This window comes from Mangifera indica, chromosome 1 (genome assembly GCF_011075055.1).
Source record: "Mangifera indica cultivar Alphonso chromosome 1, CATAS_Mindica_2.1, whole genome shotgun sequence".
NCBI classification, from domain to species: domain Eukaryota; kingdom Viridiplantae; phylum Streptophyta; class Magnoliopsida; order Sapindales; family Anacardiaceae; genus Mangifera; species Mangifera indica.
The window spans coordinates 1,728,288-1,748,915 of record NC_058137.1 but is presented as its reverse complement, the minus strand read 5'-3'; the positions used below and the strand labels follow the sequence as shown (position 1 = coordinate 1,748,915).

Sequence of the window (20,628 nt, the reverse complement as noted above, 5' to 3'; positions counted from 1 at the left end):
TTTCCAGTCGAAATTGTAGTTACGGATTGACTCTGGTTTGCCGTTTTATTCAGTTCTCTCTTCAAAACGCAAATCTTATCACAGTTCAGGCCTTAAGCTCGGCGTATTTACATCTGATTTATCGGGATTTTGTTTGTTGAAATGGAAATAAATGAGTGTAAGAGAGAAGAGGATGTGAAAATGGAGGAAAGTGAAGAGACCGTTGTTTATATGTGGGGCTATTTACCGGGAATTTCGCCTGAGAAATCGCCGATTCTTTCTCCAATTCCGGTCCGATTGCATGGCGACGATGCGTGGAAGGATGTTTGCGGCGGTGGCTGCGGGTTTGCTCTTGCCATTTCAAGTAAAAAATTTCACCTTGTGCTAACTTCTCTGTTTCTAGTTCTCTATTAAGTTTGATCGAGTGATTCAATTGATTCGTCTTTTTCTTCTCCATAGTCAATATTTCAGCTTTTATTTTTTCTAATGTTTCTATGCTTTGATGTAATTCTTTCTACAAATATTTTGAATCTTGATTGAGTGGTTTTGGTATTTAAGCTGCTTTGAAATAATTATATTCTTTAGTTATTTTGGCGAATAATAAGGTAATTAATTGGGACTGTTATTGGTTGAAATTAGAGTGTGGAAAGCTGATAACATGGGGATCAACAGATGATGAAGGTCAAAGTTATGTGACTTCAGGAAAGCATGGGGTAATGCAGCAATTTCTGATGTACAAATTTATTTATTCTATTTTGTATAACAATTGATTTAGCGTCCTCTTTCTGCCGCCCCCCATTATCAAGGAAACGCCGGAACCTTTTCTTCTTCCAACTGAAGCTTCGGTAGTGGACGCTGCTGCTGGTTGGGCTCATTGTGTTTCAGTTACAGGTACCCTTGTGTCAAATTTCATCTTTTTAAAATATTTTCCCTGTTGTAAATAATTTATGAAGCTTTGTGATCTGACAAGGGAAGACCTGGTTTACTTGCATGAGCACGTGCTATAGAAAATTCTCTTCCGGATTTGGTTTTGTGATTGAACTGAATCCAAATAACCTTTTTGTCATTTCTCAATGCACAGATTCGGGTGAAGTATACACATGGGGTTGGAAAGAGTGTGTTCCCTTAGCAAAAGTACCTCTTGATTTAACTACTGGTGGAAATTCTCAGAAGGATGTTATCGGGAAACAAAGTGGTCCTCTTACTGAGCAAGGTGTTTTTTTGAAATATAATTCTTCAAGGAAATTGAAACTGGGAATTTTCATTGTTTTAAAACCTAATGTTGTTTGAATTTTTAACAGTTAGCACAAGGTCTCAAGGTTTGAATGTAAATGGTGGTGCAGTGTCTCATTTTGATAACAAAAAGGCTGGGGAAGAAGTTGTAAAGCGAAGAAAAACATCATCTCCTAGAGAAGAATCTGAAAGTTCAACAAGTGATGATTTTTTTACTGTGTCCCCTTCTCCTGTAACACTTGATCCTGGAGTGAAGATCACAATGGTTGCTGCTGGTGGACGCCACACTTTAGTATTATCAGGTAAACCAACTATATCTTGGGTCAGCACAGCACGGACACTTATGATTTTCAGGTGAAGTCGTCTTTTCTCTGTAGTCACCCTAAGTAGTTTTGTAGGTTGTAGAAGTTCGAAGCCTTTGGAAGATTTTTGATGTAAAGCAAGACACCTGATGCATCATATTTTTAACCGAAGTTTCAGATATGGGACAGGTGTGGGGTTGGGGCTACGGAGGTGAAGGACAGCTAGGTTTGGGTTCCCGGATAAAAATGGTGTCAACTCCTCATCTCATACCTTGCATTGAGTCAGCGGCTTCTGGAAAAGATAGATCCTTAGTTGTTCGTCAAGGAAGCACAAACTCGTCAGTGCAAGTTTCCAAGGTCGCCGGAAGTTTTGTGAAAGGGATTGCATGCGGAGGTCGGCATAGTGCCCTAATAACAGGTCAGCAGTTGATGGCTGATTTTTAGTCATCTTATTGCTGAAATGTTTTTGAGGTTCTTCCAATAGAATGAAGAAAATTCACTGGATTAGCATAGTTTATTACTGTTTATGCCAGATGCCCTAATCTCATATATGGCCACATCAATTTACCACAATTATTGGTTCATTTTTTCCCCTTGGGGGCAATCTTAGCTGATTAATTTGAGAATACAGTGAAAGTGTTAACTTGCTCTTGATGAAATTATTCTAACTTGCAAATTTCCTTAACATGTTTTGTTTGCAGATACTGGAGCTCTGCTTACTTTTGGATGGGGACTATACGGACAGGTGGGATGTATATTAAAGAAGTGCATTGTCTTAAATTGAGTGATTTATGGCCCATGATTTGCATTAAATAACATAAGGCCCTTGTCGCTATAACCCCCTTGGTTGTGTTCTTGACAAAGCTCAATATCTGAATATGATCTATAGAGTATTGTGGTCTGGAGCACCACAGCTGTGGTACAGCTGCACAGCTTTTCGCAGGCTTCAGTGGAGGTGATATCAAGGGTCAATTGACCCCTCAGAAATGGAAAATATTACCCCTTTTGTCATCCAACGATTTCTCTGAAGAGCACTTTCCTTTGGTTTTGCCCTTGGGCTCATGCATCTGCATGTTGGTGAAGCTAGTCCTTATTGATATAGTTTCAAGAATGTCAGTGCTCTTGCTAAAACATTGTCTCTCATGGTTTCTTTTGATCCAGTGTGGGCATGGAAGCACAAATGATCTGTTGAGGCCAACTTGTGTGTCTTCTTTAACTGGTATTAAAGTGGAGAGGATTGCTGCTGGACTGTGGCATACCTTGTGTATCTCAGTTGAAGGTCATGTATATGTCTTTGGTGGAAACCAGTTTGGACAGTTGGGCACTGGTGCTGACCAAGCTGAGGTAAATGCTAAATGCAATAATATGTAAATTTTATTTGCCTTTTCCAACTAAAACCCATCTATGATATTTAGATAAGTGCTCGTACAACTTGTAGCTCTATGTTAATTCTTGTGGCATAATAATGTACTTTAAAATATATATATATATATTTAAAAAAAAAAAAGAACACTACTTTTAATAGGTGATATTAGCTTAAAGATTTTTATGTTTGCTTCAGACTATACCGAAGCTGTTGGATGCTTCAGTCTTGCAAAGTAAGCGTGCAAAAGTAGTTTCTTGTGGGGCTCGTCATAGTGCCGTGCTGACAGGTATGAACCCACAGCTGGTAGTTGCATCATGGCCTGTAACATCATTTTGAAGCCATTTCTGTAGTTTGGAAGTTGAGAATCACGGTGAATACACCATATGAGGAATTGAATTTTGGGAAGTTTGCTATCAATTATTCGTCTTTCAAGCTTGCCTTTCATCTGAGGATTTAATATATGCTCTTACATGAGATAAAAATTTTTGTTTCCGGTGAACTATTGTTCCCTCCACATACCTGCCCGGAGGGATTTCTTTTTCTTGTTTTGTCTCACTTTTGCCCTGCCAATAACTAAAAGAAGAAATTCCTGATGGTGACATTTCATAATCATCAGTCATGTCATGCATGACAGCTGTGCCTGTAGAAATCAATGATTTGCATGAGTGGCATAGTTGACCTTAGTTATACAAGAAATTAGATAACCATTCAAAATAATGAAACATGATGACTGCCATTTTCTAGTTTTGATAATGCTGTCTGTTTGTGGTTATTGAAGAGGACGGCCAATTGCTCAGCTGGGGGTGGAACAAGTATGGCCAGGTAACCTTCCGATCCCTTCATCACAGATTTTTATTTTGCTACAAATTCAACTTTCTAAATCCTGTTCCCTGCAGCTGGGTCTGGGTGATTCAATAGATCGCAACATTCCGTCTCCGGTACCCATGGAAGGTTTTCTGCCACAAAATGTTGCGTGTGGTTGGTGGCACACACTATTGCTGGGTAGAACACAGCTCTGATTTCCTAACCTCGGAAACACCGAGATGACAGTTTTGCTAGGATAGTTAGCTTCCTGACTATTCTGTTGATTTTATTTATGCGTCTTGTCTTTTCATGTGCATGCATGGAAGCAGCATGTGTTTGTTAGTTCTGTACTGTAGCTTTACTTAAAGACCGCAGTGGAAATTTGATTACTCTTTACACATGATAAAACTTGTATTAATACAATAGATGTCCATTAGATTTGGCAATCCAAATTTTAGCAATTCAAAGATGTTTGTCAATTGAATTTTTTCAGTACAGCATTCTACTTTGTAAGACAAGCACGTTAGATCTTGCAATTTGTTTTGCGTTGTAAGAGGTGCATCAGAGGCCAGAAAATGTCTGTCCTGTGAAATCCCTTCCATGCCTGTGCAAAATTGAAATGCAGCACGTCATTGCTATTTCTAATACAGCATCATCAAGAAAAGCTCTGAAAACAGAATGTTAGCGTGATACCTCAACAATGAAATGTGCCCATGTGTTGTTTGAACGGCTTTCCATGGCACCCTTCAAGATGGTCAGTTGAGAACTTCGGATCACCTGAGCAATCTCAAGAAATAGACAATGCTCGTTGCATAGCATCTGACGCAAAACGGAGGATTGGGAATCAATATTTTTTTATTTTTGGGTTAAACAACATGGCTTCAAAGATAAAGATTCAAGTTCATAACACACCTCTATAAGCATGTGTCCTGGGCATGCAAGATCTTCAACAACTATGGGGCACAACAAGACATCATTTCCCAATTCAAAAGCCCAAGTTGTCCCACTTTGGTTTCTATCTGAGGTTTCCGATGATCTTAAATCCTTGCGGGCACCCATCTGCAAGAATTACAATTTTGCTTTGTATCTTTAAGATTACAAAATCATATAATGAAAGTTCCAACAGCTTCCTCTTGAGAATAAGCTCGGATATAAAGATCATTTTAACAGATGAAGAGTGGTGGTACGTTCCTACTGAATCTAATCTGTTCACAGTTGCCTTTGTTAATAATCATAAACCTACTGCCGTAGTGAACTCACTTATTAACCACCCACTTCTTTCTCAAATACAATTCTACATGAGTAAATGTTTCAATTTCTAGACAAACAAAAAATCTTATTAGAAAAAGTTATTATATAAGAGTATATGACTGATTTGAGTTTTATGCAATGTCTAACTGCAAGCAGAAAAACAAAATTTTTTAATTGAATGGTTGACATAACAAGACGCAATTCGTGAATGATCTTCAGAGACCATACCTCGTCATACACCCATTGTCTCAACTTCTCCGCCTGGTCAGTTACACTTCTCAAGTACAGCATATGCTCTATGGTTTGCTCTAAGAGGCCATCTATGCTACACTGAATGCACCAAAAACCATAGCAAATTGTTTATTTAATTTGATCTTGATAGAAATGACTTTAAACCCAATAAAGCACTTACCTTGAAGCCATTTGGAACAAGGTCCCGCAGTTCCTTGAGCCGGTCCTGGATCAGCTGTCTATCCCTGGGCCTTTTTTTTCGGTTATCACCTGACTTAGCCCTTTTTCTGCTGGCAGAGGATGGCTTTGATTCCTTCTTGGGCTGCATGTACTTGGAATCTTTTTCCAGCTTTTCTTTGTCAATAACTGTGCCCATTGTACTCTTGATAGTAGTCAAAGTTGGAGAGCATTCAATTCTCTCTCCAGCAATACAAGAGGATGTAAAATGGCTCTGGGAAACTGAATCATCCCCAATCAGCACACTTGCCTTATATTTGCTTTGTGGTTGCACAGAAACAAATTGTTCCAGCAAAGTTAAAGACGACCTGACACTATTACATATATCGGAAGTTTCATCCAAACTGCTACATACATTGGCAACAACAGCTTCCAACAGATATTCTGTATCACCTTCTTTTGCAAACCATGATGGCTCAAATTCACTAGACAGATTACTATTGGAGATCAAACTTGAGCCGCTACATGTCTTATCCATTGAGAAAGATGATTTCCACAAATATTCATTGGTATGTCTCTCAACAGTTGGTGCAAGTGCTTTGTGTAACTCACAATCCCTGGGGAAGCTAAGGAAACTGGCTGAACTGTTGTGAACTGTATCATTTAGGATCTTATTTTCAAATAGCTGTTCCATTGTATCTCCGACAGGATATGAAGAATATGCCTGTAATTCTTCTTCCAGACAAGATAATCCAAACAACTTACTCTCCACTAATTCCAACTCACTGGCATCGATAAAATGACTTGGTGATTCTGATACTTTATTGAAGCCAACTAGTGGCTTGTTCTCACATCCCGAGAGGTGCTCCCCATATGTTTTGTGTGCATCCTGAAAAGTTAACAATGGCGCAACCTGATCCAAAGATGACAGCACAATTTTATTTGGCTCACCAATGCCAACAGTATCTGATTCTTGAGATTTGACAGGGCAAATGGTAGAAGATGATGGTTTATCTAAGCTATTGATGATATCAGATTGTAGGGTTGATGATGGTTGATTTTGGATTTCTCTCCCTAAGGTAGAAGGTACAACATTTCTGCAAGCACTGTAAAACATGAATCTATCTTTGATATATGCTACCAATACCTGATCCTCAGCAACCTGTTATAGGAAGAGAGAAGCCTTGTGTAAGTACTTATGGAGAATATGGCACATCACACATGTGTGAGCACAAGTGCAGACTCCTCAATGGGAGAAAAGTATGTCAAGTACAAGAACTATCACTTCAATAACCATAGCATTTGTGTCTCCCAAAGTTCATTGTTTTGGACCTTCCCAGACATAGATGTATAGCATCTTAACTCAAAAGAAAAATAACCTTTTCCACAGAATACTAACAGGAATATTCAAAGATAGAACATCTGAAACCAAAACAGTTGGTATCAGAACAATCATCAAGAATTGCCATTACAGCCAAACAGATACACACCACTTTTAATGAGCCAAGCTGCAGAACTCCATGCGGAAGTACAGGTACCAGCAAAATAGTCTGCACAAGCATTATCAATACTTAACACATCAACTTTTGGAGGACTTAATATATGAAATTAGAACAGCTAAAAGTTAGCCTGTGTGCTTATTCCATGGCTACACAACATACATGAACAAGCACACAAATGAACATGAGCATCTGCCAAGAGAAGACAACGTTTCATAAGTGATTTGTAAGGCATATTGAAAAAATAAATTACCTTGATACCCAAGGCCAACTGAAGCAGCCATTCTTCAGGACACTGTAAATAGAAAAATTGTATTTGAGAATGTAAACTGACCGGTATGAACAAAGGTTTTGACTCTCCTAAATTAAAGAACCGTGGAAAGAAACTCACCTCCTGAACTAAGTTAGAATTGAATTTGCCAGTAGAAACATTATCATTAAAAAACCAAAAATGATTCCCTGTATTAGCCACTTCACCAACAACTCTGTTAAATAAAAAAACATAGTTAATTAACATTGCACCTTTTATTTATTTATTTTATAGGAGTCAGTTAACATTCCATAAAAATAATTTCACAGAACTCAGCTGCAATCATACAGCTTGTTACTTTTCCTTATCAATATAAATAAGATTAATGATCAATTAATGTCTTCCCAAGCAACAACTGAGTGTGCAAAGAGTTTCACATCATAATTAGATGCAAATCAGATAGGAGTTTAGGTTGCAACTTTAGGACAGAGGATGGTGAGCAGAGAACAATTATTAGCGATAGGTGAGGACTGAGGAAATTAAAGGAGACCTTCAGATTAGTTTCTTGAGAGTTCAACCTCAAAAACCTCCATTCCACAAGAAGCAATAGATATGGACACACGAAGCTACTTGGTTTAATAATTACAAAATATATAAAATGCAAATGGACCAAAATGAGTGTAGTGCACATAACTATGAAAGCCAATAAAAAGAACTTACCCCTCTCCCAAGGTATAATGAAGAGTTGACATGTTAGCCACCGCTAACCCAATTGAACATCCCCCATAATCACCACCTTCTACATTTTTTCCACTGTGTGAAGGGAATAATTCTTTAGCACCAGTACAATAGATGTCTTCAGAGATCACTTTTACAAAATCACAAAATCCATCTTCGCAGCTCAAGACCCTGAAATAATAATGCAACTAATTCATAAATTCAGAGTACACACATAAAAATTGCACACCTGTAGAAATCAGTATCACAATATCCAGATATGTAGCGATAAAGGAAACCAATAAATAAATTAACCAGTAAATAATCAGTGTACTGGAAAAAGTGTTTAATCCTGAATTTTCATCCCGTAAAAACTACCATACATGACTTATTATGCATCACATATATGCTTGCAACTAACATAAATTCAAAATCACACCAAATATATCACCAAAGTTTAATAGGAACTTCAATAACTATAGAAACTCACAAGTTAATTCCAGCATAAGAACCCCATAATCACTAGTATTAGACCATCCACCCAAAGTATACTGTAAATCCTAAAAGTAATCTGCCTTTAAACATCATGTCAAAGAGATTGACACAATTAAATCATGCATAAAAAAAATTGTAAAATAAAACAACTTACATATGGGCCTGATGGTTCAGCTTCCAAAACATAGCATAATTCCAAGATAAATTGGTGCAAAAACTCTTGAATAATTGCCTCAAAGCAGTAGTTCCCATCTGATTAACTCGAGAGAAAAACACAAAGATTTCTAACACAAAAGCAATTTACCCAAATAAATACCACAAAAATCTTCTCTAGCTACCACGATATGAGCCTCGTCCCGCCTGTTTTATCCTCAACCCAGCTCTCCGCTTTAGTGGTGGCCCCGTTGAACATAGAAGTAACAAACCCATTTCTATTAACTCCACTTTCGACTTTCACTAACTCTAAACCAATCTAATTCCTTCTTACAATTACTCCCACACACCTTCAAGACGACAACTTTCCAGTAAGACTTCCTTTTCCATCAAATCCACTCACAAATCTAAATTATCATACACTAAAAACAAAACAATTAAACTAAACCCAGTTTGAAACTCACTTTAAAAACACAACAGAGCAAGTTTCAAAGATTAGAGAATGTTACGATGCTCAAACTCATTGGATTCCATGTTTGTCTCTGTCTCAAGACTCTGAGTTGCTTCAAGTTCCGGTAATGGAAGACAGGAAGCTAAAACTCGATGGCTCTAAGTTAACGAAGTGACCGTACTTTATAGACTACCTTGGCCTCCGGTGACTGGCCCTCGGCGGATTCCAAACTGCCCAAAATTATATTTTATAAAATCTCCTAAGGTCACAGTGCCATTCGTGGCCCACGGAGTACTTTCATGTTCGAATACTATTATATTAACAAATGATCCACGAATAATATCCACTTATTAGGATTTGGTTCGAATTAAATTAAGTTTGGCTTTATTTGAATTTAAATTCGGTTTGATTTATATATAATTGAGTTTTAATTTGAGTTTGAGTTCATTGAAGTCAAGCTTAAATTCGGTTTGAATTCGATTCAGTTTATTTTTTATTATTAAAACGACATTATTTTAATACATATTGAACAAAACGACGATATTTTCTATCAAAATTTTTAATTATAAAATTTAGTGAATAGCTCGATCGAGCTCGTATAGGGCTAACTCGTTTTGGGTTTATTCGAACCGAACTCAAGTAGACTTGATTCAAATCCAACCCTAGTACTGATGTATAATATTATAATTTTAAATTTAAATATTAGTTTATTGATTAGAGCCTACAAACCCGAAACTCAATCAATCGGTTCGAGAAATTTAGTTTCCATCAAACAAAAAGCTGGATGACTATTTCTCACCCAAGCTTGGGTGTAAATTTAATTTTTTATCTATTAATTATTAAAATTTTAAATATTTATTTATTTATTAAATTTTATTGTTATTAGCAGAAATAAAATTATTATTTAATAAAAATATTTAAAAACTAACCAATTTCATTTATGTAAAATTTGAAAAACTTTTTTTTCTCCTAGGTTTTTCTAACACGTTACCAACGATCATACATGGTGGCGTTCTCTCTCTCTTTCATCTTCTCTCAACAATGCTCAACTTTCAGCCATCATCAACGACAAAACAAGCCAACAAAGATGAATCGATCATCTCCAAATGAAAACGTGATTCGTCTTTATCTGGTGACGATCAATTTATTTTCATTTGTCAATTTTGTTAGTCGATGATGGTAAAAAATAGAGCGTTGCTTAGAGAGAAACCAGGAGGGAGGAATAACATTGCCATCTCTGCTCGACAACAATGGTAGTTGAAAAAACCTAAGAAAAAATATTGATTTTTTAAACCTTCAAGAGAAAGAAATTTATTAGTTTTTAAACTTAGGGATTAGAAATTTAATACATTTTTAATTTTTCATAATATTTTAAAAATTGATAATTTTATTCTTGACAGTAACAGTAAATTTTAATAGATTGATGAATATTTAAATTTTTATTAATTAATAGATAAAAAAACTGAGTTTACATCCAACTTTAAATGGAAAATCGTTGTTTAGCCCAAATAAAATTTAGATCTCAAATAAGTCTAGACAAAAGAATTTGTTCATTAAATAATCCAATTTGAAATTGAACAAAGGTTTAAACTCAAAATTAGAAATTTCATTGAGAATAAAGGTATTATTTGTTAGGTTTTTAAATAATTAAAATAATTTAATTTAAAAAAAAGTCAACATAAAAAGAGTAAATGAATTATTATTTTTATATAAAATTAATAGAGTTTAATGGGTTTTTCATCGAATTAATAGAAAAAGATAACCTAATAAATTAAAAAAAATATCATTTCTTATTGTTATTTGTTAGTTGATATACTCCAAATCTTTTTTTTATAAATTATTGAATATGATTGTTTTCATATTTAATGAAATTAGTTAATTTTTCAAATGATAATGTTTAATATTTATTAAATCTAAATAATATTTTATGTCCACAACTGTATTAAATATATTTTTACCTTTATTTTATTAAAAATTTTAACTTTTAAAATCTAAAGTAATCATCAACCATAATTGGAATTACACTCAAATTAGAATTACATTGTAATAATAGTAGTCAAATCAAAATTGTATTGAATAACGTGATTTTAACGAATCGTATCATTCCGATAAGATTTTGATGTAATTTTAACCTAATTTCAATTGTAATTTGTGTGATTATGAAATCTAGACTAACGGAGTTACGATTAGGGTTTTATTTTTTTCAATTAAAAATATAAGTCTAAATAATTAATTTTTAAGTTGGTGGAAAAAAAATATAATTAGTTTATATTTTATTAACAGGAAAATACTATTTAACAGTTAAAGCTTCTTACATGTGCCTTTTAATAGAAAGTGGAAAATTTTCCAGTTTTCAACTCTAATGATGATGATGATAACCAATGTGAGCTGCTGATCTTTGCCCTGCTGATTCTTGCCCTCCCTTCTTATGATGGCAAAACAATGGATCTCAACCCATCTTTTACTTAACGGGCTCAAAAGATAAAATTCTTATCAGTCTAATCAATGTGGCTCTCACCACCAAATATGTTCTTGCTCAAGTTGTTAGCCTTCAAACAAGCCTCTCGTGACGTTTGGTCTTGTTTTCAACAAAATTTCTCTCAACAATCGTTTACTAATGCTACTAATCTTCTCTCTGGCAATCAATCTATTTTTCAATATCTTCGACATACTGAACATCGGCTAATGCGAAGGAGATTTCTATCCTGTCTGTCAAGTCGAATGAGGCAACTATCCAGCCAAAAACAGGACACTTTTCCGCCCCTTTCTGCCTCTTTGTATTAGCATAACACAGGAAAAAGTAAAGTGTCCAAAAAAATGATGAACACATAAATTAAAGGTTAGTTGTTACATTCGATTAATGTATTAGATCTAATTTATGTGGCAACTGGATGTTCTTGATTTAGACTTACCAACAACTTCACTCCATAATTTCAACCATTTGTACTTTCCTTCACAATAAATAAAACCCATTACTCGTATAATATTGGAATCCTAATCAACTATACTATTTAGAATTTGCTTTGTCAAGCACCTTTCATTATTGAATGACGATATCTACATTAAGCGAAGCTTCACAGAAACTTCCTAAAGTCTAACTTTCCATAAAAAAAAATAATAATAATAATGGTAGAAGGCATAAATGTCTTTAATATGTGATTTAATCGAAATCACGTTAGAAGATGTAAACCAATAAAAACGTACCATTTTAATTATGATCTTATTTTAATGGGGTATAATTTGATTGAAATCATTAAAACCGATGTGATTCTGACGATCGTAATCTCACCTTTTTATATACGATTCAAACCAAACCGCACATAAAAATGTATAATTAAGTTAGAACTGTATTTAAAATTATGTAATTATGTACATAAAAAAAGCCCAGTTAGATAAAATCTAGCAATATCACACATTTTACCCTTTTAAAATTTATTGTTTAAAAATGGAGGATGAGAAGGTGGTTTTCCAAAACCTTGGGCGGATTGCCTGTTTCAGGCTGTAGATTGTAAATAAGTAAAATCACTTTCTTTGAATGGCTATCACTTTATCTTTACATATTTAGAATAGAAATGGACCGACCATTTTTTAAACTAAGCCAATGTCTTAATCAATAGTTTAATATACATTTCCATGGCCTATCCAATTCGGCCAAAGGGTAGGTGTTAAATTAAATTTCACAACAAATGAAGGGCCTCCAATATTCTTCCATAAAATAAGGGATTGGGTAAAAAAGGCGGTTCGCACTGTATTATTTTGTTAAATATGAGCATCACGTACGGCTATAATCCAAACAATGACACTTATCATATATAGATAACTCAACGAGCACTTATTTTGTCTCAGTATTTTATCCAAGGCCAACTTCATTAAATAACGTAAGAAAGGGACTGCTTCCAGCTTGATACATTGCACACGTTAGCCGTGTTCAAAATTATTTAGTAATTGAATTAAATTGATATTTAAATTAAAAAATAAATTGTTTAAAAAAATCAATTTTGAATACAAATATAAGATAATAACATACTTGATTTTTATTTTGGTTATCAATTTATCCATTTTTGAAAATATATTAAATTAAACTGATATTTGAAACGAAAAATAAGTTATTTAAAAAAATTATTTAAGATACAAGTTTAAAAATATAAAAAAATTGGTTTTTCATTCGGTTACGAGTTAGTTTATTTTTGAAAACTTATTCATCAAATTAAATTGATTATAAAATAATTTAACTAAAATAATAATAAATTAGGTGACTTTTTGAAGCTCCGTTTAAATATGGTTAATTTGAAATTTGGTATAAATAACCATTATTTTTTATTCGATTTAAAACCGATTAATATCTAAACTAATTCAATTTCAATTTATAATTTTCTTTAAACTGAAATTTTAATTCAATTCAAAATAATGTTAAACTTGTTGGGTTAACTTGTTTTGATAAGCATCTCTAACACTATAGTGGATGACTCAACCCAAAAAAGGAAAAGCATTAAAGTGATTAAACTTCATTTTCAATAAAGCTAGCGAACTTTTGACCTACCATTTCCTATTTTGGTTTTAATGGGGGCATTGTCATCTTAGACATCATATAACTTATATATATGTGGAATCCAATTTCATTTTAAATAACCTTGACCTAATTTCAAAAAGAATAATGTTATATATACATATTTTTTTATATATATAATTAATATATATAGATGATGTATCATTATATGATTGAATATTACTTTATTTTTTAATTTAAAATTATTCGATCATATGATAATATATTATCTATGTATTTAAATTATATACCAAAAATATATACATATAATTTTATTATTTCAAAAATCTTAAATCAAGAGACAAACTTAAGCAACTCATATAATTCGTTATAAATAAACTTATTTTTTTTCCCTTTTTAAATACAATTAAGCTTCATTTCAATATTTTTTTATTAGAAAAATATAACTTTAAAAAAATTCAAAAAATTTAAAGTTGAAAAAAAAAATTTAATGTAGTTTTAAAAATAAAAAAATTAGTTGAGCTCAAATTTAGCTTTATATAACTAGAGTTCGACAATATCTTAAACCATGGTTTACTGATTGTTTATTTCGAATTCAATTAAACTAAATTAATAATCAAGTTCAAAATAACTCAAACTCACTCAAGAGCCTAGTTAGTAAAAACATGAATGATTCATTTTCCCATTTAATTTGCCTTTTAAAACACGTTGTTTCGAATTTTTGAATCGAAAATATATTAAATAAGTATTTTATATGTTTCTCATATTAAATGGGTATTTTTATCATTTTTTACGTTTTCTCTTTTTATGAGTTTTTTAAAGTACAAAAATATTCATTACATTTTTAATTAATTACTATAGTGTCATAACTATATAAAACAAAAACATAATTTTTTGTCATCCAAATCTCTACCCTCTCCTAATAATTTTTTATGATGATTGAATTTTGATTATATATTATATTATATTATATTATATTATGTTTAATACTCAATTAGATATTTTATATTTGAATTATTAACCGAAAAATCTATAAAAAGTATTAAAATTACGTTTGATATTGTCGTATTTTTATAAATATATTATTGATGATATATCATATTAAATTTATATATACACATTTTATATCCAAATTTTATAATTGGTTTTTTATAAATATATTTTTTATTATTTATTATATTATACTCGTATAATTTTCATACTATTTTTTTATTTTCATATTTACTAACTAGGCTTTAGAGACCTTTACTTTCTTTTCACTTATGATTATACTTTTCATTCCGATATATTTCGATATCATCACATCACATCTTATTCACCCTAAAATTTACTTATCCCAAACTTTTTTAAATCATTAATACCTTTCAAACTTATCCAATAACCCTTTTTTTTTTTTTTTTGAGGGACTAATATGAATATCATTTTTGGTATTAAAATAATAGATATTATTATTTTATTTTCAAAATATTATTTAAATCTTGTATGTTTTATTTTTTGCATTGATTATTAATTAATTTTGTAAATACAACTCTAATCTTTATGTGTTTGGTTTAAGATTGAATTCAATTTAAGTCGAGCTTAAATAAAAGCTAATTCAAGATCTATTCAAATCTAAAAAGTTCAATTTAAGAGTAATAAGCTAAAATTTGAATTTGATTAAAAAATAATTTAATTTTAAACTCAATTTAAGTCAAACTTAAATTTAAATATTCTAATTAAATTAAACTCAATTTGTTTATAATCATGAGTCTAATACTTAACCCAAACTTAACTTATTCATTCCAATACAAACAATTATAATCAAATCAAACTTTAGTTTAACTTTTTTACTGAAAGAATTATTATTTTTTTAAATATCATCAATTCAACTTTAAAATTATCAGGTATTTCGTCAATTTAATTTAGAAATATAGTAATAATGTAATTAAAAAAAAAAAAGAGTACTTACTAATAAAAAAAAAATCAAAGACAATGCTTTTACAAAGATAACCCTATGTAAAATTTAGTAACTTATTCTTGTTTAATATTTTCAAAATCAATGTCAGTTTAACTCATAATTGTAGTCTCATTCCATGATCGAAATTCACCGGCCTACACCGACTCATAAATAAAACATCTTTAAAAAGTAAAAACCCAATCATAGCTACCTTGACATTCACTCAACATCCCTCTTTTAGCAATATATGCATGCATGCATCTTCTCTTTTATGGTCAAAGTTTGGAGGGCATGACGCCCTCTAATCAAAGAGTACCTAGATCCCTGCATATCATCACGACCCACCAGTTACGAGTAGGATAAAACGTTGTCCTAGTGCAAGCCACACGTAGAGAGTCCAGGGCCAACCTCAATGTTGGCAGTATTCAACCTAGATTAATTTTGTAAGAAGCAACGCAAATACAGTCAATATCCCTCACCCACTTCGTTCCCAAACATCAACAGGTATTGTTTCCACTGCATACTTGAGGAAGAGAAATGAGGCTGTGGAAGAATTTCATGTATATCATTCTTAGAAATAGGTACACCTTGACTCAAGAATTAATACCTCGCTATAAATGGGCTAATTTACAATCATGATTTTAGGCACATGTTTGAACATAAATTGGCTAATTTACAACTGTATAAACACTATGATTTTAGACACATGTTTGAATATAAATTGAGTTGGAAATATTATTGATTGACAGAGATTGTTCTTTCACTGTGGAGAAGATTGTTCATTTGATTGTGATTATACTTGAGATGGGAAAGACCGACTTTGCTCAAATTTTAGCAAAGTGTCACACAAAAGCGATATAAGGGTAATCGGCCTGTGATAGTGTACACAAATGTGGGACAATTGCTATTTGTTCATTTCACAGAAGAGAAAAAGATAGGGAAGGGACCTGCCCCCACAAGCTTAGTATGTGTGGGGTGGGAATAGGGAATCCCATTGAATAGAAGACTGTAAAAGTATCTGCGTCAGACATGAAGATTGTGGAGTGAAAATTAAGGCACACACTAGAAGAGAAAGAGAAAGCCACTTCTTAGCAGACATTTTTTCCTACTTTATCTTTTTGAGGTCCATGCTCACTTTCACTCCATGGTCACTTACTGCACATGGACCCACTACCCCATTAATTAGGCCCACTTCTTAGTCCATGAACCATTCTTGGTCCATTTCACGGGTAGTTTCGCGCTTCATGGGCATTATTATTTGGGGTAGATTTGTCCGATCAATTCAAATTCAGATCAAATTTATAATACTTTTATTCCAATTAATATATAATATTGTTAGAGTGTTTTTTATATTATAAATAATATTATCAAATAGATAAATAATATCATTGATCGAATGAATAATATCGCATTATAAACAAATAAATCAATTTTGATCTAAACAATTTTTCTTTTAAGTAATTAGAACCGTCTGTATTTGTTGGTAATTAGAGACTCTATCCGTATTTATTAGATAAGTAAACTAAGGCACAATGATCAAACTCACACCCACTATATCAAATAAATTAAGATTTTATAAGCGTGATAGAGATTCGAATTTATACATTCACTTTGAAAGTTATAATATTTTACCACTTTTGCAAATCCTTGGTTCCCGAACAGCTCTATTACATGTGAAAATTGAAACATGAAAATTTATGCAACGGGCGGTAAGGAAATGAAAATCGAGTAGGCATTTCAATGGCGATGAGTTGGTGGTGTTAATGGAGCAACATAAAATTACATCTCTTTCCCTTTTCCACCATTAAACTTTTCCAGGCCAAACCATCTTTATTCCGAGCATCAAGGCTGCAATTTTCTTTTGGGACCATAACCAAACCCATCATAAAAGAAAAATTGAGACCTGGAAGCCTCTTTCTCAGAGTTTGTCTGGGTACATTCGGCAATGGAAATTAATGCTTAATATACAATTCATATCGTGAATAAGACAAATAGATGCAAAGAGTTAACCTGTAGAGTGGGCGCCGGGGCGATGACAATGAGGATGAGCTATACGCGTGCGTTTCTGCATAAAAAGAAAGTCCCCATCCATGGCATCTCTTCCGACTTTCATCTAGACTAAACCTGTTTCAAATTGGGAGCCAAAAAGGTTGTCCATACTTGACCATCTTTTACTGACAGCATTAATTTCAATGATAATGGAGTCACCGGATGATCCCTTGAGTTAAATTTGAAGGTTCATTATCTCCCTGGCCCTAAGAAACGACAATCAGAAGATCAAAATTCAAGCTGTAAATTATTAATCAGTCTCAGTTTTCCTGAAACATATACTTTGTTTATAGGAGTGATACTAGAACTAATTCATGGTAATGACAATGACAGAAACGAGTTCAGAATTTAGAATCCCTAAACTTTGTAATAAGATCTTGTAAGAGAACATGTTATGCTTTCTTTTTTAAATTTCCTGGGTATCAGATTCACACATGTTACAGTGCAGAAAATTCTTACCCATGTTGGGTACAATTAATCTCCCAAATACGCCAGGATGTGATTTGAGTTGTTGGTTAGATCGTGACTTAGAACGATTCTATTTTGAGTAGGGTTAGTTTCATTTTCTCTTGTGAGTTCTTTTCTTCGCTTACAACTTTTCTTTTTTCAAACTTTCTTTTGTAATGATTCTGTTTTTTCATCTTTGATCACCCATCAAGTTCTTTTTTTACTAGCTTTTTCGAAAATCTCATTGTCAATCGAATGGACCCAATTTGATTTCAAATTAATCTCTATTCAAGCTTTTTTCAGACCTAGGAGGGCAAATTTCGAAAGGCCTCGAACCCATATTATAATTAAGTTGGCCGATTGCTGGGTCAATGAACTCGAACGCCATGGGCCATGAATTGTAAGACTATGTTATAAAAACAAGCAAATGAAAAGGATGCTTTATATTTAATTGACGAAATAATTACATCCATTTGGAAATTTATATAAAAATGATTTAGAAAGGTGGAGCAATAGATGTATAATTTCATTTATTGTGTGACATATGTACATTGGTCAAGGCATGATTCATAGTGATTGGAATATCTGGAAACATTATTATTGAATAATCCAAAGACAGAGACTAAAAAAATTTAAAATCCACACATGAAAAATGACTCTGAAAGTGATGAAACCAATTGCATATGTTACCATTTATCTTAATTTATTTATCATCTAGATGACTATCACTGATATGAACGCTGGAAATAGATACAAACTAATTTACGTATCATTATCCAATTAAATGATATAATCATTTACTTTATAATAAGAATTATTTATACTTCGTTTTGAGTATCTAATTAAATATTTAAATATATATCATTATGTAATTGAATGATTTTGAATTAAAAATTAACATAACATATAATCATATGATAACTCCAATCTGGTTACTTTATCTCTAAGACTATGGGTACTAACAATAAATATTAACTTATGTATTAACAATGACGAATTGACAATCACCATTTGATTATGTTAGTGTTTTTTATTTATTGGGTTTTGATTCATTCATAACGGGTCGATTCGACCTGTTTGCATTAACTAATTTGGTGGCAAATGGAGGAAGTTGTAGTTAAATAGTTAGACACGTATATTGGATGACATATTTGTTTATTTGTACTAATTGGTATCCACGATTTATACAAAGTGTTTTTGCCCTTTGCTAGATGCTTGTTCCACTTGAAATTTATAAAACCAATATTATTTACAATTCTCCTAAAAATAAAAATATTTTACATACAAATAAATCCAATTAATTGATGAGAGAAATCATAAAGTTGATAGAAAATCTGAAAATGAATATTCAAAATTCTAATGAATATATAATAGAAAGTTGGAGGCTTCCTCGTCTCTTGAGGCTTCTTCACCTAACCCTCCACAAGAACACATAAAGTCTCCTCAACGTTTTTGCTTTTGCTTAGGAGTAGGAAGGAGTGATGGATGGATGGATGTCTTCTTTGAAGCTAAAATTTTTATTGGATTAAGATAACGACAGTAATGCTTAATTTCTAGCCGTGTGATGATTTGATGATGCCAACCATGACTTCATCTACAATCCTGATAATGGGGTTGTTTTGTTGATTACGTAATTTAAACCCCATTTTACTAATTTACTTCATCATGTCAACGCCGGTCGTTTTTATTTTTGTTCATGTTTCTATCATTTTTGGCAGGATATAGAATTTAGATGGAGGTTTACACGTTGTTCTCTTTCTAAAATTGTTACCCAGAAATGCAGAATATTCCTTTTGTTCATCTTATTTATTTTATTTATTTTCTGGGTTTGAGGATTTAATCCATAAGGGTGCTCAAAATTTAATGATTTGGACGTTTATATTTGTTATAAAAATCTAAGGAATAAATGACAAACGGGACACAAAATAAGTAACATAATGATGAAAGATCAAAATGGAGAAAATTTCACTATTACAAAGCCAGTAAGAGAAAATTTGTTCGCTCAATCTATTAACCGTTTTCTTTTTGACATACTCAAATGGAACAACTTTTATATACAAATCTTAATTGTTGATTCAAGTAACTGTTATTGTGAGTAACCCACTTGCTGCTTCTCGGCAATGATAAAAGTTTGATTAGTTGATTCTTCATTAGCGTGGGATGGGATAAAATTTCGCCATGATTGAAGTGTGCCAGTGCCACCACTTAAATAAGCTGATCATTTGATTAGAAATATTTATACATAATTAAAGCTTCAAGTTTCTAAAGATCAGATGAATTTCCTGTATGGTTGTCAATTAAGTCAAAAAGATAAAATTTAGATTGGAAAATTTCGGAAGCAAATGATCTCCAACATTTGACCATTCACATGGCATTCCTGGGCAAATAAAATAACAAAACCTGGTAAAGAATATTTACATCCACAAGGACTTCTGAAAAATTCTTAATGGAATCCAGCTAATGTGGGATGTGTCCATGGAAGATTTCCCACATAATTACATGCAAAAAACCAGAATTTATATTCGGATGAAACAATTACATTGAATCTTGAAAGCATAATTCAAACTTGGCGCATTACTCTAAAACCACATGTAAACCAACATACAAAAAGATTTATATAAAATAAATAATCCAGGCAGGAAGAAAATGGCAAGGAGAAACCGACCAATAGTATTAAAAAAGCTGAAACTTATCGAACAAACCTTGAAAAAATGGTATTAAAATATGGGATAAACATTAGATTACAGTGAGATTTGGTGAGATGTAATGGAGATGGCTATA

The 20,628-nt window shown here is 32.4% G+C and overlaps 2 protein-coding genes across 5 annotated transcripts; one reads left to right on the top strand and one right to left on the bottom strand.

Moving 5' to 3' along the window:
- Window positions 1-4: 4 nt before the first annotated feature.
- On the top strand, window positions 5-4,153 carry LOC123217231 (ultraviolet-B receptor UVR8-like). Of its 4 annotated transcripts, none has more exons than XM_044638114.1 (11): window positions 5-343; window positions 619-692; window positions 786-870; window positions 1,061-1,192; window positions 1,323-1,514; window positions 1,693-1,932; window positions 2,216-2,259; window positions 2,676-2,858; window positions 3,076-3,166; window positions 3,659-3,702; window positions 3,777-4,153. In XM_044638114.1, exons 1-11 carry the CDS (start codon window positions 142-144, stop codon window positions 3,897-3,899), a joined length of 1,410 nt encoding a protein of 469 aa, XP_044494049.1. In that variant the 5' UTR covers window positions 5-141; the 3' UTR covers window positions 3,900-4,153. The 4 variants fall into 4 exon arrangements, with proteins under 4 accessions (XP_044494049.1, XP_044494038.1, XP_044494027.1 ...); XM_044638103.1 differs by having other exon boundaries at window positions 1,687-1,932; XM_044638092.1 differs by having other exon boundaries at window positions 6-343; window positions 1,281-1,514.
- On the bottom strand, window positions 4,056-9,188 carry LOC123217223 (transcription factor EMB1444-like). Its single transcript, XM_044638068.1, has 10 exons — window positions 8,459-9,188; window positions 7,813-8,001; window positions 7,234-7,327; window positions 7,096-7,137; window positions 6,834-6,893; window positions 5,348-6,505; window positions 5,164-5,265; window positions 4,597-4,743; window positions 4,378-4,503; window positions 4,056-4,288 (listed from the first exon to the last, which is right to left on the bottom strand). The coding sequence occupies exons 1-10, from the start codon at window positions 8,554-8,556 to the stop codon at window positions 4,208-4,210; spliced, it is 2,097 nt and encodes a 698-aa protein (XP_044494003.1). The 5' UTR covers window positions 8,557-9,188; the 3' UTR covers window positions 4,056-4,207.
- Window positions 9,189-20,628: the final 11,440 nt, after the last annotated feature.